The sequence below is a fragment of the Leptinotarsa decemlineata genome, unplaced genomic scaffold (assembly GCF_025532065.1).
Source record: "Leptinotarsa decemlineata unplaced genomic scaffold, Ldec_3_MD MMD2_tig00002159_RagTag_RagTag, whole genome shotgun sequence".
In the NCBI taxonomy this organism is placed as follows: Eukaryota; Metazoa; Arthropoda; class Insecta; order Coleoptera; family Chrysomelidae; genus Leptinotarsa; species Leptinotarsa decemlineata.
The window spans coordinates 5,883,085-5,910,827 of NW_027412574.1; the positions used below are offsets into that span (position 1 = coordinate 5,883,085).

General features: G+C 33.4%; 1 protein-coding gene and 1 long non-coding RNA gene across 2 annotated transcripts in view; one reads left to right on the top strand and one right to left on the bottom strand.

The window, feature by feature from the left end:
- The window catches only part of LOC141483014 (uncharacterized), a 36,299-nt gene extending 14,335 nt beyond the window's left edge, over positions 1 to 21,964 (top strand). Inside the window, exons 2-3 of the long non-coding RNA XR_012465857.1 lie at positions 21,294 to 21,398; positions 21,656 to 21,964. This is a non-coding gene — a long non-coding RNA (uncharacterized lncRNA). The remainder of the gene's footprint in view (positions 1 to 21,293; positions 21,399 to 21,655) is intronic.
- The window catches only part of tow (target of wingless), a 91,374-nt gene extending 65,869 nt beyond the window's left edge, over positions 1 to 25,505 (bottom strand). Inside the window, exons 1-4 of the mRNA XM_074177122.1 lie at positions 24,991 to 25,505; positions 10,657 to 10,889; positions 6,461 to 6,596; positions 335 to 392 (exon numbers count right to left, since the gene is read on the bottom strand). Of these exons, the coding sequence (XP_074033223.1) occupies positions 335 to 392; positions 6,461 to 6,596; positions 10,657 to 10,729 (267 nt within the window). The 5' untranslated portion in view covers positions 10,730 to 10,889; positions 24,991 to 25,505. The remainder of the gene's footprint in view (positions 1 to 334; positions 393 to 6,460; positions 6,597 to 10,656; positions 10,890 to 24,990) is intronic.
- Positions 25,506 to 27,743: the final 2,238 nt, after the last annotated feature.

Consider the following 27,743-nt stretch of genomic DNA (forward strand, 5'->3'; position numbering starts at 1 on the left):
TCAAAAACACTAACAAAAACTCAATATATATATATATATATATATATATATATATATATATATATATATATATATATATATATACATATATAAATATATATATATATATATATATATATATATATATATATATATATATATATATATATATATATATTTATACTGACCAAAGATCGGTTGATAAGACTTTTTGACTCAAACGGAAATCAATTTCTATTTCGAATTATCTAGTATCTACATTTTGATACAGCAGTCCACAAAATTTCCGACGGTATATTTCTAGTTCCCTAGTCATTTATTCTCCAATCTAATCTATTTGAACTCCAAAACTTACATTTTGAATCTTCTCATCCAGCATTCTGAAAAAATCTCTTTGGCTATTGGATATTTCTCTGAAACAAATAATGATGTTATGAATGGACTGACCCGTTACTTGATGAAAATCAATAACACACTATCCATGATAATATTTACACAATTTTCACAGACTTTCGCTAATACAGTAAGTATCCTCCTCGGTATCCTACTAGAATGGAATCCTATTAGAAATAAAGCTACTCTGTTAACGAAACAAACGCGTCTAGAAATTGAAATGTTTGTTAAAATTGTGTACTCATTATCATGGATAGAGTAAAGATATAATTATTCAAAGAATAAAGCTATTTCCAATGTCAAAAATACCTTGTTCCAAAATTTATAAACTTTCATTCTAAAAAACAATGGAACAACAACGATCTAAACCCCTTTCCCACCTTTGTGTCACCTTTTGAATTCGCCTTCACTATACATATCAATTTTATCATTGTTGTTATTTTGAATATAGTGCAGATCAATCCATAAGAATTTTCAAATACAAAGGAAATAAATATTTCAGTGAAATTTATTCTTGAGAAAAAATCAAGAACAAGTCATCCGCTCCGCTCGAAACAAAAACAATTCGGGTCAAAATAACTCTGGTCACAATTGCTTTGGGATGCACTGTTTGGAACCTTGGTGTAGTAATGAATATTATTGGAGTTTCATCCTAACACCAAACCGTTATTTTTACACTTCGACATGTGTTTTGATCACCAAGTGATCATCTTCAGGAGGAAAATTAAACTCGTGGAATGATATATATAGGGCTATTCAAATTCGTTTCAATACATGGGATTCTTGTAAACGATAAGAGATAGATTGTCGGTTAGAGTGTAGCAAAGTTGTGTATTTCAGAGACCTATTCAATGATGTAAAAAAATCGAATATAGCTCTTTTGGTTCTGGAGATTTACAGGAAAAAACAAAAAAACCCAAATTATTTTTTTGCCTATATCTTCTTTATTCGCAGACATATTGAAAATGTGTCCACAGTTTGCTATTTGCACTTGATGTGGGCTATCAGAACATGTACATGAATGTTTTATACAGGGTGTCATCTGACTTGGGACACCTCCATCTTTAAATTTTTAAATAGGGACCTGTATTTTTTGTTGTAGTTTTTGAATCGTAGACGTTCACTTCATACTAAGAAATTAAATTCAATTTTATATTTCTGGATGTTTCGGTAATATTCGGCTATAATTGTGTGAATTATTCCCTTTTAAATTACGGCCTTGGAAATTGGTTGACTGAGTTGAATAAAAACATAATAGTAACTTTCACGTCTCCCTATGTATCGTAGAGGTTTTTTTTTTAATTTTTAGGTACATATTCATATTTTTTCCATTGCTCTGAGCGTTTTCTAGAATGAACTTTGAATAAGAAAACCTTTTATGATTATTTGAAACATATCTACAACAAAAATATATTATATGTGTTTTGATGAGCAGAAAAAAAAAATGGTAGCAATAATAACATCCGAAACGAACACTTTAATTACAGTGAAAATTGAAGTGAAGTAAGTAATTTATGTGGGTACACAAAAAAATTCATTGTGCAATAAATGTTCGAATTGGAGTCCTTCCATTTCGAGACAGATGATGGGACAATAAGATGGTCTGCAAGATCACCAGATCTTACTATTTTGGACTATTTTCTTTAGGGAACATGGAAAAACAGGATTTACGCTGGCAGAGAGATAGAAAATGTGGAAGACTCTAGATTGAGGATTTTGAATGATTTCGCAACAATGCAGCAAATAAGTTTCTCACCACCCCACACATTAACAGACCATCTGTGTAATCAAGGGTTCTAAAAATATTAGGGGTGTCGTCACTATAGTAGTAAAAGTTGTCTGTTAACTAATCCGTTGTTATGCAAAGTTGACTCATCGGAAAAAAGCACATAATCAAAAAAAATTTCTTCATCACCAAACTTTTCTAAAACCCATAAACAAAAATTCAGTGGTCGATCATTATCTTCTTCAAAAAGCTGTTGATGTAGTTGAATGCGATACGGGTGGTATATGTAATTTTTAATTATTCTTTGGATACTCTGTCTGTTTATTCCAGTTATTTCACATATTTTTAGTTGACTTGTGTGAAGGTGTTCAATTAGAGATAACATCACTAAATATTCATTTTCCTCATTTCCAGTAACCGGTTTTTGCTGTTCTTGCATATTATAAGATACACTGCCTGTTCTTCGGAAAATCTGCAACAATTTTTCCAATGAACCCTTGTTAGGATGACTCCTATTAGGATACCTTTGGACATATACTCTTGACGCTAATAAACAGTTTTCTTCACACTCATCAATTTGTTCTTCCTGGAGATAAGTTCTCATTCTACAATATTTCAAAATGACAATAATTTTAAACTAGTTGAAACAATTATAATGGTTTCATTAACAAGTTGTGTCACGTCAACAATATTATACAAGGATACACATTTTGACATATTCACATTTGATGTTACTTCCCCTATCGCACCCCCAGAGCATTTCACCATTTTTTTTTTAATGGATCACCCTATATTGTTTCGCATTATCAGATGCTCCATCAAGAGCAGATTTCAATGAAGTATAAAACATATGGTCTGAAGCTCATGGTTCGGGAGCTACAAATTATTTGAATTGAAAACGAGCCACCCTGAATAACTTTTGAAACAATGATTTGTAGGAAAAATAAAAATACAACAATTAATATAGCAGACCACATTTTGATATATTCGTTCTAGAGACGAATATGGAAACAATAAATCAGAAAAAGAGATTTTTTATCAATTCTTGAATCAAAATAAGATGACTGGACATTGACAAGAAAAAAATTTCTATGGTAAATGTTCAAAAACGTTTCCACCAACTTCCATACAATGATACAAACGAGCTTCCATTGCCGCCCTCACATGGTTGAGAATCTGAGTAATTTATCTGCAATGCCTCATGATATTCTCTCTCAAATTTTCTAATGTTGTTGAATCCATCTCATACACTTTAAACTTCAAATGACCCCATAGAAAGGAGTGAGATCGAAGACCTTGGAGGCCATTCTGTAGGACATCTTCTGCCTATTGCGCGACCTGGAAATTGTCGCACTGGAGCTGCAAGGTGCACCATCCTGCTGAAAAAATATTTTGTTTTCGAATAAATTTATATCCTCCTCAATTGCCTTATTGATGCATGGTATTATTCGATTCTCCAACATATCCAAATATTTATCATCAGTCAAATTATCATCGATAAAAAAAGGCCATATGATGTGGTCACCTAAAATTCCTACCCAAACATTCAGTTTTTGAGGTCTTTGGGTATGAACTTGACGGTATAAATAAGGACTCATATCACTACCTATCGACAAATCTGCCGATTCATCTCTCCATTCAAACTAAACGTACATTCATCCGAAAAACAATTTTATACAAGAAATTCTGATGCAAGTTGATCCGTTCAGTGAGACTTTCACAAAAGTCTATGTCTATCGAAATCATCTTCGTTCAATTCATGAACTAGTCTAATCTTATATGGATGAAATGTGTACTTATTGAGGATCCTGAAAACTTTGTACGACTGATTCCTGATTCTCAAGATAACTTAGTAAGAGATTGCGAATTTTCCATTAGTCCAACGTGTCCTAAAACTGCAGTACAAATAGCTTCATCGTTGACAACTCCCGAACAATTATGCTTTTTAATGTTAACAGATCCATTTTCCATAAATGTGTTCAATAATTCCGAAACGTATTTGTGTCGTACATTTCTTCTTGGATGATTATCATTGAACATACCGGCAGCAGATCTAGCACTATTTCCATTCTGGTAGTACAAACTCACTATTTCTGTTCTCAATGCGTGTAAGCCATTGCTTCTCAAAAATTCATAAAAACAAAAACACCAATTGTAACTTCACCTGGTAGGTAATCGTTATTGTAGAATGAGGTAAATAAAAAATGGAGATAATATCGAATTCAAAGCTAACTGGTCAAAATAAGACTTCACAAAAACATCTATGAAACCAAGGTAACAGATTGTACAGAAGTTCATTCAAGGTGGCTCGTTTTCAACTCAAATAAATTTTAGCTTCCAAACTATGAGCTTCTGACCAGAATGTATTCTACTTTGATATCTGTTTATCATGGAACATCTGATAATGCAAAACAATTAATTAATTTGACAAAAAATGGTGACATGCTCTGGGGTGCGATAGTGAAAGTTAAATCAAATGTGAATATGTCATAATGTGTCCCCTCGTATACTATTTATTTTTTCTGAAAATCATTGTTCTAGAAGTTAATCAGGGTGGCTTATTTTGAATGGAATGCACTTGCCATGTGCTAGAAGCTCGGAATGAAAGGTATAGTTGAAGTAACTGATAAAGTAATTTTCAAAGCTATCGGCGAACTCAAAGGCCAAAAAAAAACAATGCAAATAAATAGTGCTGCTACGAATTAGTCCACGTGAACTGAAGAATTGGCGGTTCGTATTGGATAATTTTTACTAACCGAGTTTTATGATTGGCTGAAGAGTCATAAAATTAAATTTGAAGTCATGTTACGGTGGCCAATAGAATGTAGCGATGAGTACCGCCGTTGTGTCGTCAATGTTCAGTTTAGGAACTGATCGCGATTTGAGTGTTGAAATTCGATATTGGTGAAGTTATAATTACTTGAAATTTTTGTTATTTGTTTAAAATATGGCGTCCTTGGACACGTACTAATAGTAATAACGAGTGTGATAACAACGCAGACTTTTTCCTGTGTTGTGATTCCAATAGCGCTGGTGAACAACGCGAAAAAGAGATACCAGTGAATGACATTCGGATGCATTTGAATATTGAGATACAGAGGGTATGTTTCAATGTATATAAGAATCTACATATCAAGTTTGGTTTCGAGGGAAAAAAATTATTACAAGCAACATCAGATTTAACCTAAATTCCTTTCTCAACTGTACGTTAAATAGTCAAAAACGAACCTTATGAACGCAAGACGCGATGTGATGAGGGATTACCAAAACCTTTAGATGTTCATCTAATATAATCATTAAAAAAACAATATACGACTGTTAAAAAAGCAATGAGATTCCTACAATTGAAATCATAAAGAAGAAATTGAATACTTCCGGCCATAACGCGAGCTGCTGTGACAAAACTCTTCAGAATTGGATAAAGAAACTAGGATTTAGATTCAACATAATAAACAAACGTCAAGCAGTTATGGAAAGCAGAAAAATAGTGGAATTGCGTAACAAATACTTAGAACAAATAACTAAATACAGACAAGAACAATGACAAATTCTCTATTTGGACGAAACTTGGTTACGACACAGTTACGAAAGGGTGAACTGATGGTTCGAGAATGTGTACGCCTAACATACCTGCAAACAAAGGATCGAGACTAATCATTGTGCATTACGGAGGAAGTAAAGGATCGGTTCCGAATTCTTTGGAATTATGTTGACTTTCATAAGAACATGAAAGCTAATATTTTTGAGGAATGGTTTGAAAACACATTGATCCCAAATTTGGATGCGAATAGTGTAATAGTTCTTGACAACGCTTTCTATCATTCGCGACAGCTCATCAAAGTACCGAATAAAAATTCGAGTAGAGATGAAATACAAAGTTTTTTAATGTATAACAATTTTTATTTTGAATATAACTATACCAAAAACCAACTTCTTGAAGTTTTACAGACAAAAACATTTGAAAAAGTGTATGCCCTTGAGAGTATTGCTGAAAAGTATGGACACACCATATCGAGATTTCCCCCCTATTTTTGTGTTTTCAATCCAATCGTATCAGGCGTATCAGCTCCCTAACTATTTTATTAAATGGGAACTGCTGGAAGGTAGGGTGCATCATATTGTTTACTTGAACTATACTTAGACGTAGAAGAAAAAGTCCCTAATGTAAAACTTAGCTTCAATGATACTAATTTTGAAATATATATTTTCTGTCTATTCAAAATTCATCATTTTATTTCTGATGGGTCACTTCATTAGTTTTCAATATTTATCAACCTCAATTTGTAAGAGATGCCATTGAAAACGCTTTGTAAAGAGATCCTCTTAAATGTAAGGAAAATGATTTTGTTTACAAACACTTACGGTTGGGCTAGAAGAGGTCCACCCAGTGATTTGAACTTATTCGATTTATGCTGATCGCAGTCTTCTATAACTTCAGATGTTTCTGCTTCCGTCTCCAAACCGTCTTCTTCCTCAGATTCTGTTTTATCTGCGGTAACTGTAAAAAAATACGTTCAACGGAAATTTTCAGGCTATCATCTTTTTGAATCATGTTCATGAAATTGCTAGTTATTTTTGAGCTCCTACTAAAGTTTGTATGTTTTACATTTATGATTGAAATTAATGCCAAATATCTGAGGTATTTAGGGTTCAGTAATTTTTTATGACAATGAGTCTTTTTCCTGAGAATAGTACAGCAAACGTGTCACGAGAGGCAGCACTGGTAGTAGGGACAAACAATAAACTATTCGCATGTGTTATTCACGTAATATTAATTTATTATTTAAAAATATAATTCTGATATACAAACAAAATTTTGTGCTAGTATAATGCCAACATAGCATTGCTGTTTTGCGAATTGTACGTCGGATAATCGATATCCGGAAGAAAACGTGTTTTTTCTACCATTTATAAAACCTCATAATAATGAGGTTAGATGTAAGAAATGGGTACATGCTTCGAGGAGAGTGGATTTAATAGTGCAAAAAATAAATAAATATTCATATGTATGCTCTAAACATGAAATGAATAGTAAATTTTTCATAGTTATATATTCATTATATTTGATTAAATTTATTTCATTTCCATCTATATTTGATTCATATTTCACTGGGAAATAAGTCTAAAATTCATAATTATTTTAAATTTCTTTTATTACAGTTTGAATCTACCGCTATACTATATATACTAACCGGTCTATTAATTCACTTTTTTTTCCAGTTACTTTTAAATTACGGCATGCAAGCCAACGTTTTAATGCTACAACATTGTTATCCTTTACAGTTGCAAATTTTAGTTTTGCTCCAAGAACATTTTCTTCTGTTAAAAACATTCTTTTTTAATTGTACTTTACCATATGTTTATATGAGGAATAGGCAGTGTTTGTCCCTACCGAACTACTAATACTGCTAGTGAGTGATTTTTCGTACTTCAGAAAAAAGGTTCATTGTTTATCGAAAATAAAATAGGGATGGATCAAAATTATTAGGTAAGTGAATCAATGATCGAAACAGCATGTGAATATTTTTACCAGAAATATTTTACCAAATATCCTATAAATTACAGTCATAACCGTCATACAATATACATGGGCTGTTAAAAAAATAATGTGAATGTACAATTACGCGCGCTACGTATATTCGATTAGAGCTTTTTAATTTTTTCATGTTGGTTCATTCGTTTCGAACATATTTTCACAGTTTCAGCAGTTTAGCATGTTTAGTTTATTGGTGAGTGGCATAAAAGTTCGAATTTTTTTCTGCTAACGAAAAAAATTATTTAAAGAATTTGCTCACAAACACTTGAAATATTGAGAGGGGCATACCGTGATTGTACTCACAGTTATAAAAATGTTTAGGAGTGGTACAAGCTTTATACAGAGTCGAGAAAATGCTGACAAAGTGAAGAAAATGGCTATGGACAACAGCCGAATCACTATCGGAATATCGGTTGGCTCATGTCATGCAATTTTTTTGTAAATTTTGGGCATGAAGCGTGTGGCAGCGAAGTTCGTTCCAAAATTGCTAAATTCTGAGCATCACTCAAGAATTATTGAATGACATCAACGGCGATCCACTTTCGCTTGAAAGGGTCATAACTAGTGACGAATCATGGGTATATGGTTATGACATCGAAACCAAAGTCCAATTGTCCCAATGGAAGAGACAAGACCAAAAAAAGCGTACCAAGTTTGATCATTTGTCGAAGTATTGTCGCTGTTTCCTTCGACTACTGTGACGTAATGCATCTGGAGTTTTTGCCACATAATCGTTCGCTCAATAAGGAGTAGGTATTATTTTGAAGTTATGTGCCGCTTGCTAGAAGCAATACGAAGAAAATATCCGGTATTGTGGAAAAACAATTCATGGTGTTTGCATCAGAATAATGCACCGGCTCACTAGTCATTGCGTGTTCGTAATTTTTTGGCAAAAAACAACACCGTAATCATTCCTCAGCCACCGTATTCACCAGATTTGCCTCCCCTTCCCCAGCGAATTTTTTCTGTTCCCAAGATTGAAGAGACCCATGAGAAGACGACGTTTTGCGGCGATTGTGGAGATTTATCTCCATAATCCATTTTTTAAAGTGAATCGCTGAGACAGCTCAAGGACATACCAAAAAGTACATATGAGAACTGCTTCCAGGATTAGAAAATACGCTGGTACAAGTGTATTATATCTGAGGGAAACATCTTTGAAGAAGACAATATGGAAATTGATTAATATACAGTGTGTAAAAGCCAAATAGAATAAATTCATTATTTCGGTTACTGTACATATTTTTAAAAAATCCCGAACCACGTCAAATGTAAATTATAATTTGACATTCTTCAACGTTAAAAATTACAGGTACAACCCCTAATTTTTTAAATAGGAAGTATAGGTTTATGATACATCGTTTGGAAGGTCTTTTCATTCTCTATTCAGAAATGTTATCGCTTTTAAGTTCATTGCAACAATTGAGAAAAAATAAATTATAATCATTTGATTACCGAAATTCGATAAAATACACCCAAAAACTAAAATTTAACGTGATACGTAATGAAATGTAGAATACGAAAAAGAGCTATAGATGTTAACGAAGTAGATGTTCAAAATGTTCACCGCGAACGTCTTGGCAACATCCTAATCTCAAATAAAACTGTCTTCTAACATTATTTAACATATCAAACGTGACCGACCTAATCGCAAGCGTTATTCGTTCTCTGAAGTCATTCAAATCTGAAGGTTTAGTTTTGTACACGTTGCTCTTTACATATCCCCATGAAAATGAATCTAACGATGAAAGATCAGGTGATCGCACTGGCCATTCAATCGATCCTCGCCTCCACATCCACCTATTGGGGAATGTATCGAGTTATTGCTAGACATTAACTTGGTAATGTGGTGGTGCTCCTTCCTGCTGAAACCATATCGTATTCACTGGAACTCGAGGGTTTCCTGGATCAGGATATAAATTTGGTAAACTTGGAATGGCATAATTTTGAAGTAGTGCCAAATAATTATCGCTATTCAAGTTGCCCTCAATGGAAAAGGGGCCAATGATATGGTTTCCTACAATTCCTGCCCAAACATTAACCTTTTGAGGCTATTGCGTGGGTTCTTCTCTCATCCAGTGAGGATTTTCCGTTGACCAGTTCCGGCAATTTTGGCGATTAGCATACCATTAAGAGACAAAGTACACCCATCAGAGAACATAACGTCTTCTAATTGAAATACTGACAACTAATGTTTTAAGATACAAAACAAGTTGACAAGGCGTTTTAAACTAACGTTGCCACAGAAATCATTTGCAGTTTTTTAAAGGATGCCATCTGAAAAGTACATTGCTATGGTTTTTGCTTACTTTTTTATTATCAGTACCTCAATATGAAATAATTTTTGAGTATATTGTAACTTGAAAGCGATAATATTTTTGAATAGAGAATGAAGAGACCTTTCAATCGATATATCACAAGCCTATATACTTCCCATTTAAAAAATTGGGGATTGTACCTGTCATTTGACGGGGGTTGAAGGTAGGGGTAGCATTCTTCCGTTGAAGTATGTCAAATTTTAATTTAAATTTGACGTGTTTCGGGATTTTGTTAAAATATGTACCGTAACCGAAATAATGTATGAATATTTTTGTAAGCAACAGAAATTCACCTTATTTTTTGAACAGAGTAGTATTATAGCGTTTAATCGGTAAGTTTAATGATTAGAAAAATAGTTGTTGTTTATTTAGGTGATTTTCATCCCGGTTGATTTGCCGTACTAGCCATATTAATAGTTTTCATTCAAGTATATGATTGAGATTGAGAACACACGTTTGATAAAGTTACAACGCTTTTGATATTTGCACAAGTGTTGTTGTATTACAACAATATGTTGAAATTATGATTGATTACATCGTCTTTCCTCCTTTATTCAATTTCGTTTATTATTGTTCAATTTAATTGCACTATTCGTTATTCTAACTGTTACAACCTTTAATTATTACGATTTTCGGAGGTTCGTTCACCTCAAAGTGAAACTCAACAATTCAACCAAAAATTTCGTGATTATAGAATGCCTCACCTGACTTCTTCGAACTGGACTTGTTTTTATTCTTCCTCGGGTATATATTGATTTTGCTGTGACCACAGCCCATCGCCAACAGAACTACAGGAATTTTGTAGTAAAGTTGCCTTTGTAAGGACAAGACAGCTTTCGGCGATTCTATCACATGTTCGCATGAATGAAAACCTTCAGCCAGTATCAGCAGTCTTGCCTGGTATAAGATGAAAATTCATCCTTGATGAAGCTGCCATCTGAAACAAAATCGATACGAGATTCAATTATCCTATTTTCAGCCTGACTTGGTTGCTTCTTGATGTAATTCAGTGCTACCACAGATTATGTGAGATGGAACTGGGGAAACGGGTAATTTCCAGAGAATCAATTTGAAACTTCTTAATCGTGTGAGGTAACGAGTTGTGTTTGACAAGTGAAGTTTAAGAATAATCTTTCTAATAGAGTACAATTTGTTAAATACATAAAAAAATAAGAAACACAGTATTCATATGAAAGTATTCGTTTAGAAAGAATTTTACTTTCATGTAATTCAATGTTTACAATTATATGAACGCAGTTGTTTCGCGAGGACTTTTCTTTCAGCTTGTGTCTGAAGGTTATTTCTTTGCATGATATACCACATCTACAGAATTTTTCAAATTGGATCCTCACCATTGGGATCTTGATGACTATGAGGGATACGAAGATGGTTAATTTGGAGCAAAGTTGCGTGTTTTCAGATTTGCTATCCGACGTTTCGTCTTCCGGCCAACATCATCAACTTTTTTTTTTTCTCATGGGCGCTACATTGGATTTTTTCTGTTTTGAATAGAACCAAATTTGAACTTTTCAATGATGTATCATAAGTTATATTTTTTTTTTCGAAAAATTGAAGATATCGAGAAAAATTATTTCTTATGATAATAGGCTTTGACTTTGATGTTTCTAAATTTGACTTTCAATTTGTTACACTCAATGACATTTTGTTATTTTAAAAGTTCAAACTCGGTGAGATTGTGATCCAATAACTTGAACATAGTTCGATGTGATTGTCGTCTTTCGGGATACAAATTTAAATACATTTTCGATATCCTAACACTGTTTTATCGTATTTGTAATAAATTTGTATCATATCTCTTTTTTCTTCTCTTCTCATTCTTCTTTCTTCTTCATTCGTGAAAGCCATTTTTTGCCAAAAATTCAATGAATTGTACAATAACAAGATTCCCACATTTTTTTGTATCAAGATGGAGAAAGAAGTTGAAAGCCAAAACCTTTTCTCCCAAAAAGTAGTTATATTCTTTCTTCTGTTTATACGGAAGTAGTTGTTTCAAGGGGGTTTTTTCTTCTGATTTATCTCTGAAAGTTACTTGTCTGTATGATCTACACATCTTTGTAAAGAGTTTGATTTGTAATCAATTGCTTTCTTTCTTTGGAAGATTCCCATATTTTTTGTATAAAGATTGGGAAGTAGAAAGCCAAATCCTGTCTTTCCTAAAAATTGATCTCTCCTGAAAATGTACCCCTTCCATTTCAATGATACATCAGTTTAAAAATTTTCTTAACATATTGGACTTACAACATATGAAAATAATTTATTATAACTCAGCCTAATATCACATTGCTTATGGTATTCGTGGATGGGGTGAAGACCACTACTCACTTGGATAAACTCAAAGTCATACAAAAAATAAAAATCATTTTTAAGAAAATCCAAACTCAACCCAGAAATCTGTTCTACAATGAATCGAAAATCTTAGATGCGAGATAAATATTCTCAAACAAGATTTCCCATTTTTACTTCAAAAATAAGCTTAAATTTGAGCCCAGATCACATTAATATCCAACGCGAGAAAATACCTAATTATTCCAATATACTACAAATCCATCAGGAAAGTAATATGTTTATAGTCCCTCCAATTCTCAACTCTCCCTGAAATGAGACCTTTCTTTATGTATCCAAAAAGGACTAGAAAAAACTCTATATTATCAATTGATAGGTCGGAAGTGAAAAAAAATAATCGAATCGAGAAACAACTGAATATCTATTGTATGATAATATCATGTCTAATTGTACGTGAAAAATTTGCTTAAAAGGGTCTTAACTGACGACAAATCATGGGTATATGGTTATGACATCGAAACCAAAGTCCAATCGTCCCAATGGAAGACCCCAGGAGAGCCAAGACCAAAAAAAGCACACCAAGTTCGATCAAATTTCAAGATTTTGGTCACTGTTTTCTTCGATTACCGTGTCATAGTGTATCAGGAGTTCTTGCCACATAGTCGTACGGTCAATAAGGAATATTATCTTGAAGTAAGGCGTTGCTTGCGAGAATCAACACGAAGAGAACGTTCGGTATTGTGGAAAATCAATTATTGGCTTTTGCATCGCGATAATGCACCTGCTCATTCATCATTGCTTGTATAGTCGAAGTAAACAATATTGTGCACTTTTAAAGTTGGCAGCACTCTCAAAGGCCAAAAAAACCAATACATAGAATTGAACTAGTCCACGTGGACTGTAGGAGTGGCGGTTTATATTGGATAATTTTTACTAACCGAGTTTTATGAATGGCTGAAGAGTCATAAAATTAATTTTGAAGTCGTGTTACGGTGACGAATAGAAATCAGGGAATGCAGGGATGGTTATCGCCGTGCGAAAAAGAGATACCAGTGAATAAGATTGTGATGCATTTGAATATTAAAACACAGAGAGTATGTTTCAATGTATATAAGAACCTACATCTACAAGCAACATCAGATTTCATTGAAATTTCTTTCTCAACTGTACGTAAAATAGTCAAAAACAAACCTTATGAACGCAAGACGCGATGTGATGATACAGGATTACCAAAACCTTTTGATGTTCACCTAATAAAATAATTGAAAAAACAATATACGACTGTTATGACAGCAATGAGATTCCTACAACTGAAATCATAAGAAAGAAATTGAATACTTCCGAACAAATAATCAATTATAGATAAGAACAACGGCAAATTTTTATATTTGGACGGAACTTGGTATGATATTCACGAAACAGTTACGAAAGGGTGGACTGATGGTTCGATAATGTACCGAATTAAAAATACAAAGTTTTTTAATAGATAACAATTTGTATTTTGAAGATTACTATACCAAAAATCAACTACTTGAAGTTTTACCATACTGGTAAAAACCATACTGAGACGTGTCTCCCTATTTTTGTGTTTTCAATCCCATTAAGTTGATTTGGGAAAAATTGAAACAAAGCATAAGGCGTAAAAATAATTTTCCAAAAATTGATAAAAAGGTATTACAGCTGATTAAAGAAGCAGTATATGATATTACCGAAGAAGACTGGCAGAAAAGGATTAAAAAAGTAATTTCAGTTGAAAAAGACTATACATGAACGTTGAGCGGAACAAATTCATGATTTTTTTTCTTGAATAATAAACGCTTAGCGAAGTACATTGTATGGAGATTGGACACTTCAATATTAATGGTGGAAATAAATTCCTTATTGATTTAAATGACGACAGTGATAGTGAAACAGAATATAGAAGAGGAATTTGAAGCGATCGATTTTTTTATATATAAATTTTATGACCTTACTGAGAGCACATCTCTCAGGATGTAACCTACTATCACTTTTATATGAGGTGATTCTGTCTTTGAGTAATCTTGACGTTTGACCAATATATTCCCTACCACTATTTAAGCATAGAATAGAATAGATTAATTGAGATTGAAAGTTAATTGAAGTTATATCTTCAAGTTTAGAAAATAATTTATTGATGGTGAATACGGTTCTAAAAGCTATTTTTACATTCAAATCTGAAAATTCTGCATAACTTGGGTGTCATATCACTTATGTATGGTAAAGAAGAGAAAAGTATAGAAACTGGAGGTGGATCAGTCCCAATTGTGACATTGTCAGACTATAAAGGATTTATATCCAACTGGTTGTTATTATTAATTTGAACGTCAATGGTTGACGTACTGAATAAGATCTTCTTAAGTAGAGGATCCGGGTAGGAGTTGTATAAATAATTGTAAAAGTATATTTAAATTTTCATTATGAAAAGAAGGATCGAAAATCTGCAGAATGCGGTTCTTTATTTGTTTGACCAAATTGATTTTCGTTGACTGCTTATGGTATGACCAATAGTTCAAGAGCCTAAGAGCCTACCAGAACTAATAGGCTTGCGATACCAATCTATGAGTAGAGTATTATCTGGTGTTCTGATAACCTTAGTGTCATGGAAGGGAACCCATTGTTCGTTGTTCTCAGTTTCGATGGTGAACTGTATGTAAGGGTCATAACTATTGAAGATATTGAAGATAATCTCAGATATTCCATCTTGACGAAGGGATATAATTATGTCATCAACATATTTTTTTATAAAGAAAAGATTGAAAGGAAGTACCTGTAAGACCAAATCTCTAGCGGGTCATCCATGACATATGCTGCTGAAATGGGACTAATCTTAGCTCCCAAAAGTTTGTTTATAAATTTTACCATAAAATGAAAAATATGTATTATTGAAAAGGAAAGTTATAAGTTGGAGGAAATCGTCTTTTTGAATGTCACAAAATTGACTAATACGTCTCCCCTTCCTATCAATAGATCTGAGACAAGTGTATAAATAGTCATTGCTAAAAAGAGATACGACATCTAAGCTAGCAATTACATAATTGTTAAGTAGTTTCATTTTATTGAATGTAGAGAAAACATCAAAAGAATCTTTAATAAAGTATTGGTTGTCAAAGTCATAAGCTTTAGTTAAAATATCTGTTATAAAGGAAGCAGCAAGGGGTCTAACAGACAGGGTTGGTTTGTGAATTTTGGGTAAATCATAAACTTTGGGTAGAGTCCCAGTATAATTAGTAATACGTTTTTTTATAATTTCATCAATCTGATTGACTACAAATACTTTTTTAAATGAATCATAAAATTACGTTGAACTTTCAATGTAGGATCTTCACTCACTTGTGAGTAAGAATCACAATTTTCAATAAGGTTTGTAGAGAGGTTGATATACTAGTCACGGTCAAGTATCACAGTGACATTACCTTTATCAGACTTGGTAATTATGAGGTTTGGATTATTTTTTAAGAAACGTTTAGTTTTTAAGAAAAGGTTTTGGAAAAAATTTTTGTTAACATAATATAATATAATTTGTTTTCGAGATTATGGATCTGGGGACATTGATATTTTTCAATATTCTTTTGTGGGAAGGAGAGCAAAATAATACTTTCCTTTCCTAAGAATCGGTCAATTGTTGTCACGTAATTGGCTTAACATTGGCATACTAACAAAATTTTGAACTTGCCGATAACTGTTGCATCTGACAGGGCAGCTTTCATAAGAAATTGCTGACAATGGACAGGAACAAGCCCGTTGCCGTTAACGACGGCATACTGTTTGGCTGCCGGTTATAATATCGGCACACCGATATTCTGTGATATCGGCCTTCAGGTGGCCGTTGGACACGGGCTAGAAGGACAAGTAAACGCATGAAGCAACGGTCCGAAAACTCTTGTCGGCAAAAATTGCCATTACAGTGCACACAGTGTACACATTGGATTTAAATCGCTGGAAAAACTGGCCTAAGGAAGTTCATCACATAAGAACGACGTGCTCCAAATAAAAGCGTAGTTCGAGAGGTATTAACTTGAACCTAGAATCGAAATACAGCTGGTATTTTTCCGCGTACTTCTGATATATACAAGCGAGCTCAGTCAGTCAAACATTTTCCTCCTCAACCCTCCTTGGATGGTACAGGGCATGAAGGTTGCTTGTGATATTTGGGTCTTTAATCAGGAAGGTTTCTGTTAATCTAGCAGTTTTATGGTAAGCTCAGGGTCGGAGCTTCATACTCATGTGCAATATTCCAAAGCAAAGCAAGTTTAATTTGAACTTTATATGGCATTAAAAGTTGCTGGGATGTGTACAACTATCTGGTTCGAAATGAAATTTCAAGTTTCTGAGAAGCTATTTTTGCTATATCAGTAACGTGCGTATACCAAGATAAACTGGTATTCAATCTGACACCCAGCAAATTATTTGATGCATCTAGCGGAATTGTGTGCCCTATTATCATGCATGTGCGGTTTTGCCACATTTTTCTTATTTAGGGAAACATCGTAGCACTGAATTCCACTTGATTTGTCTCTCTAAGCTGAGATCTTTCCAGATCCTCATATAAAACCTCTTGTTTTCTCCGTAGATGTGCATTACCAGCTGATGTTCGGGAATCCAAATGGAAAGAAGATACATGGGTGGTATCGTTAGCAGACCAAAGGTATTCGTGAGCGATCCACCCATGGCTACTTGTAAAAAAAAGGTCTTCGAAAATGCTAGAAAGCCACGATCAAAGAAGAACATGTATTTCAGCTTCCATAATGGAAAAAAGGGGCAACAATCTTAGCAAAAAACGTCCATCATGCCGGATAAAATGTCTACGTATATCTAAAGTATATTCCAAAGGAATCTATGAAGAATAATAATAATAATAATAGCTCCTGGCAAAACGAATATCGTCCGAAAAGTGGAGGAAAAACGGATAATTCACGAGATTGTCTCTCCAAACTCCGCAGACTATCCAGTGTTTTGCCTTGTTTCTAGATGTTTTCAGAAAAACATCTCTTTAAAAGATTCAGGGATGTCGCAAACTTCCGAAAAATCATAGTACCCAGTATGTTTTAGACGCTTCAATTTCAGGAGGCATCGAACACAATGTACAGTGACAACACTATCAATTCTGTAGGAGTACTGTATTAAATTCTTAGTTTAATTAAGGATTCTGCATCGAATCGCAATAGCAAATTCAACTTCAATCCACCTAGTAGGCCTAATTCCAAAGGTTTATTCAAAACAGTAACTGAATCTATTGAAACTCATTTCGTTGATTCAATGCAACATTCAGCAGGTCTGAAAATCCAATTAGAGAGATAGAATATACTAATGTGAAGTGGAAATTAGTACAAGTACAAAATAACAACTAGCTAATAGAATTCATCAATACCGTTTATTGTATGATTTTCACTATAAAGGGTTTTACAAAAACCGCGACATGTGTTTCACTATGCAATAGTTTCCTCACGCGTAAAATGATAAGTTACTTGTAAATCACAATTATTTTATACTCCAACATATTACCTACTTGTTTGCCTACTTGCATGAATTTACCTGAAAACATCTGGTGAATTTATTAACTATATGAATAAATTAAATTCACGAAAGTACTGTGATTAAACTCAACTTTTCTCATCTGGAATCAAACAGAGTCAATAAATGCGAATTATTCAGTTCAGTTTGATTGTTTATAAGATATTGAGAGTTTTTTCATTTGTTCATGTTCATACTCTTCAAAAGGTTAAATTTTGAACTTTTTTTCTGTAACTAAACGGGCTTGAATAGGATTTGAGGTCAAAATGGAAGAACGTTCAAAGCCCGCAAAAAGGAACACAGAAATAGTTTGTAGAATAGAAAAATAAACTCCACATATGCCACTCATTTAATCACAGAGGGGCATGAGTTCAACCATGAATTCAAGCCCCTCCATTTCCAGGTTTAAAACTTAACCTGTTGGAGAGTATGGAAATGAACAAATTCAAACACTCTCAATACCTCATTAACGATCAAACTGAAGTGAATAATTCAACATTATTAAATCTGTTCATTTCCATTACATTTGAATTCCAGGACATCGGATGCGGAATCTTCACCGGTAGCAGGAGGTTGAATATCTTAGTGATGATCTAGAAGTAATTTCGCATTGGGGTGGAAGTAACCAGGTTCAATTCAATGCCACAACAACCCAGGCATCGGTTTTCTCCATAAAGATAAATGTTTCCGAACCGGATATAATAATGTCAAGTCTAATTCCGCTTTCTGCTTCGATAAGTTTGTTAGGGGTTGAAATGGACACCAATATGTCTTGGCACAATCATGTCGCTGGAATTGCAAAGGCTGCTTCTCAAAAGCTTGAAACACTGTGATGCTTTAAACAGCTCAGATAAGACCTTCTTTGGACTTTTGTTCTCATGTATGGGGCTCCGCTCTAAAACATACCCTGGAGCTGCTTGATTCCATCCAGAAAAGAGCCATCCGCCTGATTGGAGATGCGAACGTCACTTGCAACCTTGATAGTCTGGAACATCGAAGAAAGGTTGGAGATTTATCTCCCTTCTATAGATACTTTAACGGAAACTGTTCGAGTGATCTGACACATTTGATTCCACCAAAAGCGGTACATATCAGAAATACGCAACGGACTCTGGCTGCTCATCCTTTTGAGGCTCAACTCAGTACACCTCGAACTTTCCTGTTTAAGAAATCTTCCATTTGATTCAAGGGCAAAAACACAAGCACTGTAGTGCTTGTGTTTTGCCCTTGAAAAATATCATAATGAATGGTAACAATTTCATTAAAATCGAAAAGAATACGAGACGTACAGTTAATGCATCTAGTCAGGTTGTAAATGAGTTGAGTGACTCGGGTGAAATCCTATTGTTAAAAAATACGACATTAGTTATCACGTACTCTGTTCTTATATTTGAACATTGTAATGTCAAACAAATATTCTTAAATTTCATTAGTTCGGACATTGTCTAATATGATATAAAATGATTTGAAATCCCTGAAGGGACCAATAAAATTGGAAATTTAAATAACAATTATATTAATAAAGACAACCTGAAACGAAATTACAAAGAAATAAAAAATTGAGCAAAAAATTTAAAATTGAATATTAAAAAAAAAATTAAAGATTACAACACACAACGTTGTGATTGTTAATATCCATAATCGTCTTCGAGTGATAACTGGACTCTTCCTCTGAGATATGACTATTTATAGTTATTTGAGCGCTTTCACCTATCCCCTCTTTCCTCTCTCCGCTTCCCCTGTTTAGCGGGAGATGACCCTTTAGCGGGAGTTGGCCGTTTTCTGCTTGATTATGGGTTTCCGTATGTTGCGTATTTTTACGCTAGCTTGGCTACCAACGTAAGACCTTCCATCACTTTCACAATGGAGAAGAAAGTCCACAATGAATAACCATTCTCAGATGCATTGGTGAAGAGGACCCCCACTAATGAGAAACATCTGTATACCGAAAACCGACTCACACGGGACAGTATCTAAAACACGAATCCAACCACTACCAATCGACTAAAAGAGGAGTCATCAAGAAGCTAGTAGACCGTGCTTTCGGGCTCTGTTATACGTAGGAAGGTTTTAAGAAGGAACCAGACCAAACACTATTCATAGCAGCCTCACGAAAACCAGGCCACCAATCGCAGTCTGCGATTCCAAGAATTGAATTTACCGGATACCCTGCAAGTGCAGAAAATCCTGTATCGGTGAAACTAAGAGATCATTGAAAGTCCGCATTGTCGAACACAAGAATAGCAAATCGAGAATAGCAGAGCATGTTTGGACTCATCAACATCAAGTGGTCCCAAGCTGAGATAATAATAATGATAATAATGAAACATTTATTGCCTGCCCTACAGAAACCATTCACAAGACAATTTTCAAAGGGACGCAAATACGAATGTTACAGTGTTACAACAAATAAAGGATGACATGGATACAACATAAAAATAAAAAAATATATCTATGATTGATTCCCAAATTGCATAGGTATACATAGATATGCTCGATATATATTTCTTAATTCACTCTTACTGCAGTTAAAAAGAATTGTTGCTTCAGATATAATATTTGTTTGAGCTATTTTGTACTTAAGTGATATTTGATCTAGACTCGAATCTCGGTACATGAAAATCTATTTGTGATAATAGTACGGGGGGAGAGTCAACTTCACCATTTGATAGCTTGTAGAAATATTATGGCTGCTTGTTTTCTGCGCTTTTCAAAAACTTTTTTGAACTTTCTTGATGGTTATTGTACGGAAGCGTAGAAGGGCCAAAGATTATTTGTTTATTTGATTCACCATAATTTCGACTTAAAAGTCGACTTTTAATTCGTGATTTCGACTTTTATCTCGTAATTTCGACTTTTATTTCGTAATTTCGACTTTTATCTCGTAATTTCGACTTTTATTTCGTAATTTCGACTTTTATCTCGTAATTTCGACTTTTATCTCGTAATTTCGACTTACATCATGTAATTTCCACTTTTTTCTCATAATTTCGACTTATAACTCGTAATTTCGACTTTTATCTCGTAATTTCGACTTTTATCTCGTAATTTCGACTTTTATCTCGTAATTTCGACTTTTATCTCGTAATTTCGACTTTCATCTTGAAATTTAGACTTTCGTCTGGAAACAGAAGATTCGTGAAATTGTTGTGTGATTGAAATTTTAATGGAAATATGTGGTTGAAAGTGGTTTCAACCCCAAGCTACCCTAAGGTTAGAAATAATCATTAACTCTGAATCAATCAATAATTTCAACAATAATCATTTCGAACTGATGTTGAAACAAGAAGATGCTCATGTCGATGATATTTCATTAAATTTTACCACACTATTTATTATTTCTCATCTTCACACTCGAAAATATTTGTAATTTTGAAGATCATATATATCAAGGTCACAGTTGTCATGATCAAAACAATAGAATTGAATAATACAAATTGATTTTTCTCTGATGTTGGTTTAGCTGCCGATTCAAATTTTTTCACATGAATTCAAATTTTCCCAGGTAATTGGAGGATATTTCTTAAAAGGAGGTTATCTCAAAACTTTACGAACCGATATGGGCACTGAAAATGAAGTAATATAGAGGATACAAAAAGCCTTTCATGAAGTAGGTATTTACTGAATTAACAAATTGACCATGTTTTTTTGTAAGGAAAAAGCATGCACAATCAAAGGATAGAATCTTGGTGGTCTATATTACATAAACATAATGCACAATACTGGATGAATTTATTTCAAACCCTAATAGAAGACAATTTATTTGATGCATCATTTTCGGACAAGTCTCTAGTTCAATTTTGTTTCATACCATTATTACAAGTAAGAGATAAGTTGTTGTTGATGAAATTTTATTTTATATTTCAGAGTGATCTTGATCAAGTATGTTTTGAATGGAGTATTGAGTTATGGAGTTACAGATCACCTCATCAATATTCCATCATTTGCTTTTAAACATTTTTTGTCAAAGTGTACATATCCCCAACAGCCTGTGATGAAGATTTTTGGAAATTATGTTCAATTTTTATGAAAACAATAATTACACAAGGTCCCTAGATCCTTATGCCACAATTGATTCATACAATAACCTGAGAAGTGAATTAATTATGTTATTTCAATAAATTTTAGATTGATGATTATGCATTGATATTATTCAGTAGCTTTTTGAAAAAGTAAATGCTTTCCGCACGAGTAGGAGAAAGTCGGCTTTGGCCAAAATATTAGTTTATCATCATAGTAAATCAATCTGATCAGTAATATCCTTTCTTCATTATCAAAACTTAACTAAAATTCAGCTTTTCACTACAACTGAAGAAATTTCTAGTAGAAATTCATTAACATTTTGAAAGAATACTCTACACATTCATATCTTAAACGTCATGTAGAAAAACATTTTGCGATGGCAACCATACTGTCGGTATGTTCTTCAAAGAGATACAATGTTCATTTCTTAGGTATTATGAGTTTTCTCCCCTCGTTTCGAAAAATCATGAAGACCTAATGACGCAAAAAAACTAACTAGAGCAGAATGGTTCCCTAACGGTTCAATCAAAAAATGAGTAGGCTTCGAATATTCAATAAAATCGGTTTCTGTCATATTTCTTCATAAAAAACATGAGGAATTTCGAGATAAAAGTCGAAATTACGAGATAAAAGTCGAAATTACGAGATAAACGTCGAAATTACGAGATAATAGTCGAAATTACGAGATAAAAGTCGAAATTACGAGATAAAAGTCGAAATTACGAGATAAAAGTCGAAATTTCGATTTTTAAGTCGAAATTATGGTGGATCAAATAAACAAATAATCTTTGGCCCTTCTACGCTTCCGTATTATTGAGTATGACTATAAATGGGATTCCATGTTAATGATCCATATTCTAGTTTAGATCTTACTAGAGTGAAGAGTTGAGAGTGCAGTGATATCACTAAAGTTCCTACAATTTCTAAAGATGAAACCATATATACGTTATGCTGATTTAGTAATTTCGTTTATGTGAGCGTTAAATGTAAGCTGATTGTCGAAGTGAACTCCTAAGTCTCTAATATTATCAATATGTTCAAGAATTGTATTATCAATTGTGTATGGGTAAAAAACAGCATTTGGTTTTCAAGTGAAAGTCAATACTTTACATTTAGAAATATTCAAGAAAATGTAATTTTTGAAACACCAATCATGTAAAGAATTAATTTGTTTCTGTAGTATAATACAATCATCCAAATTATAAACAGAAACATATGACTCCACTGGTTGCAATATAGTTTAGTGAGCAAAATCCATTGTATGAAACATACTGTTTTCTATTATTCAAGTATGATATTAAAAGGTTTACAAAAATATTATTCAAACCCAAACAAGCCATTTTCATCAGGGGTATTTTATGGTTTATTTTGTCAAAGACCTCGAAAAAATCACTATACCGCATCAACCTGTCCTCTTCAGTCTAATGATTCACGTAAGTATTGCCTGAAAATGGATAAATTACTGATTGTAGATCTTAAATTCATGAAACCATGTTGAGGTTCAGAAATGATTTGTTGAGTTGCTAGATAAACGCGATTATCCACAGGGTGGAACGCATCACATCGCGTCTTGCGTTCATAAGGTTTGTTTTTGACTATTTTACGTATATACAGTTGAGAAAGGAATTTCTATCAAAACTGATGTTGCTTGCAATAGTTTTTTTGCCTCGAAACCAAACTTGATATGTAGATTCTTATATACATTGAAATATACTCTCTGTTTTACAATATTCAAATGCATCCGAATCTTATTCACTGGTATCTCTTTTTAGCATTGTTCACCAGCACTATTGGAATCACTACACAGGAAAAAGTCTGCGTTGTTATCACACTCGTTATAACTATTAGTACTTGTCCAAGGACGCCACATTTTAAACAAATAACAAAAATTTTAAGTAATTATAACTTCACCAATATCAAATTTCAACACTCAAATCGCGATCAGTTCCTGAACTGAACATTGACGACACAACGGCGGTAATCATCGCTACATTCTATTGGTCACCGTAACAAAATTTCAAATTTAATTTTATGACTCTTCAACAAAATTTCAAATTTAATTTTATGACTCTTCAGCCAATCATAAAACTCGGTTAGTAAAAATTATCCAATACGAACCCTCAGTTCTTCAGTCCACGTGGACTAATTCGTAACGGCATTTTTTCTTTGTATTGGTGAGTTCGCCGATAGCTTTAAGAATTACTATATCAGTTACTTCGACTATACTTTTTATGAGGCTAGAACCATAAAAAAATGTTTTTTTGTTTTATAGATGGCCGTGATCTCAAATCTGAATATTGTTTTTGAATTCAAACAACTTTTCTAAATAAACTTTTTCAATAATATCGAAAATAAGGGTATTTTGCTCTTGATCAAAATTTCTATTTTTGTTCTCCCCTGAACACTGTTCGGAAATTTAGAATGATGACAGCTCAAATCCAAGTTTCCAAGAGATATTTTTTTTTTGACAAATGGATAATAAAATAAGTTTCCCATATGATGCAAACTTTTTGAAACTTACTGTATATAATTGTATTACTTTAACAATGAGAAATTCCAACAAGAACATTTCTTGGAAAGTACAACCTACACGCTCTACACATTTTTGTAAAGAGTTTATTTTGAACCTAATTGCTTCATTCCTTCCTTTGGAAGTTTCCCAAATTGTTAGTATGAAAATGGGGAAGTAGTAAACTGAAAACCTCTTTTTCCAAAAACTAATCCTTCTCAAAATATATACATATACACCTGTGATAGCAACTTCATACTATTTCCCATTGAAAATGTTTGAATGGGTGTCTCTCACGTGTGTTCTTACTGTATTTATGTTTAATTATTATGATAATAAGTTTTATTTATTTTTCAAAGGCATGATCAGTTCATTTGTTATATTTTCTTTCCAGGCAAGTTTGACCTTCTAATAAATGAGTCGCTATAAAATCCTATAGGACAGAATGTGCTCATCTGGTAAAACGTCATACCCTAACGTAGGTTTTTCAAATAAAACCGTATATGCTACCGGGTTTAATAGAATTTTGCAATGAAAATATTTCGCAAATATCGGTCTAGTCGCGGAATATTTGGCAATAACATGTCGAGAAGATGTTGGCCTACTTACTGTTGACAACCTAACAGCGAAATATCAGTTACAGTTACAGAGTACACAACAGAAGACTAACCTTCTAACGATTCCAATCAACCGTGTAGCCACTAATTGTCACTGAAAAATAATTTTCTGGTTTTCCTCACTTTCAGTCACTCTCATGCACAAATTAGGATCAAATATCCGGTGACTTTAAACAAGACGGTCGGCGCGCCTGGACGTCCGTCGAAAACTGGCGTCGCGATTCAAACGATTCACTATCGGTGATGATCGGGACGAAATCGACCCTTAGCTGGGCCATCAGAGGGGATCGTCATCTCCCCCCTACTGCTCTCAGGGCGCCATCAGGTGAGGAAAATTGGTCTAGACGAGAAGAAAAATGAGAAACTTCAATAATCTGACGCGGTTTTACATGATATCGTCGATAAGTGACAGATTTCCTCCAGCGGTATATATTTTCTCTCAGCAAGTTTCCACTTGCGTGGAGACAGTGGCGGACTTATTTCCATCCATCAAGAGTTTCTGATGCATCCTTCATACAATACACTTATAAAGTGACACCATTAAGTTCGGTAACATGTGGTATTTATTTCCGACTTCAAACTAATCAGTAACTGTCATTCCTTATCTACCAAAATTGACATTGAGATAATGTTGTCTTTTCAGTAAAAAAAATAAATTGACTTCATATGTGGCGGAAATACACCTTGCCGGAAAATTGCAAATATTGCCAATACACATTCACTTGTGATGCACAATTTGGAACCTTTGGTGTAGTAATGAATAACCTAGCCTAAATAATAACCTAACCGTTATTTTTAACACCTTGACACGTTTTTCAATAACCAAGTGATCATCTTCAAGAGGATGATCAAACTTTTAATCTTCCTCTAGGAGATGATCACTCGGTGATTGAAACACGTGTCGATGTGTTAAAAATAACGGTTTGGTGTTGGGAGGAAGATTAAACTTTTGATTTTCCTCTTGAAGATGATCATTTGCTGATTGCAACACGTGTCGAGGTGTTGAAAATGACGGTTTTTTGTTGGGATTAAATTCCAGTAATATTCAATAAACATTCAGTTTAGTAGGTACTATGGCAAGAATTTATGGATGCGTAGTGGATGCATACAATTTGTTTAAAAGCCGCATATTCCTAGAAAGTACAATGCAAATGATGTTGTTATTTTTTTCTGATAATATCTTGAAATGAATTGACTTTAATTTTTATTGAAATTTTGAGTTTTTTTCTATTCCATGGCATCAAAATACAATTGAGTTCTCTTTTATATACAAGTTGCTGGGACAATGAAATAAATTTTTACATTTTCATTTGGATTCATTGATAAATCTGATTAAAAAAAAATGTTCTTCCGTTAACCAGCCCCCTACGAACGACACCTCTCAAAAGTCGAAACTTATGCGAGCTAAGGGCTAACGAGGTCTTACATTTTAACGTGTGATTCCTAAGACGGAATATTCAATGACAACATGACAACCTAACATGCCGTCCTCTTTTAAAGAAATGCTTGAAATATACGTCAAATAAATATAGTTTAAAAAACTAAAAAATACGCTTTTGAAGAACATCGAACTGAAAAGTTAAAAAAAGTATTTTCAACTTTTTAGTTCGATGTTTTTTAAAAGCGTGTTTTTCAAACTAGGTATATTAATTTTTCATTTTTTAGTTTCGTATGCTAGAAAAGCGTGTTTTTTAGGTTTTTTTAAACTATATTTATTTCATCTAAACTTTGAGATCAATCAGTCGTATATTGTTTAGAAAAATGACCATTGATATTTTCCAATTTTGGAGAGGGAGCCTGAAAATCAGCTACCAAGCCCAAGGCAGCAGGCGCGCAAAGGAGGGTTTTAAATAAGCCAGCAGGCTCGCGTAATAATAAAAAAATATACTTTTTTCAAATGAAAAAATACATGTAAAGTGAGTTCGAATTATATCAAGGAGGTTACATATACCGTCATCTACCTACGAATAGATCAAGCAATAATGTCGGTATCTTAAGGAGGTTACGTACATCGCCATCTCCCCGCGAATAGATCAAGCAATAATGTCGATAATTCTGTCAAATACAGATCCCGAGCTTGAGAGTTACAAACAAATAAACATACATACATACAGGTGAAGCTAATAAATAATAATAAAAGCGTGTTATAATAAAATTGATAAAAAAATAAAAATGATTCATACTTTTTGTTCAATAGGCAACACACACACACACACACACTTTACTCTGCGCACGTTTGATTTTATCCCCACTGGTCTTCACGGTGACAACTAGATATTATTATATCGATCATCTAGTGAAATGCCTCTGCCTAACTAGATTCAATTTTTATTTTAACTAAAGAGACCATTCTCAATAACTGTCTAGTGTTTGAAGACTATATCAAGGAGATACATACGTACTAGAATAGAAATAATTCCAAATAAAATTTCGAAATATTCATCTCTCCCAATTACCTACATCGTAGTTTCTAGTAAACGCCTATCGGAAAACAACTACTTTACCGGCTAATAACATGCTGGATATTGAATCATATCCGACAAACATTTATGCAGATATCTCACAGAGGTTAGTCTTGCAGATATTTCACGTTCATCCACAACCTACGGTGTAGATAGTTGGAAGAGATTAATATTTCGAGATTTTATTTCGAAATAATTATTTTCTGGTACGTATGCAGTTTTTTAATTTGTATGAAATGTTTCAATATTTCAGTACATTTTTTATTGGAGGGATACTATACGAAAAACTGATATTTTACTAATTATATCAAGTTTTAGTAATTGTTGTAACCACAAAAAAGTCT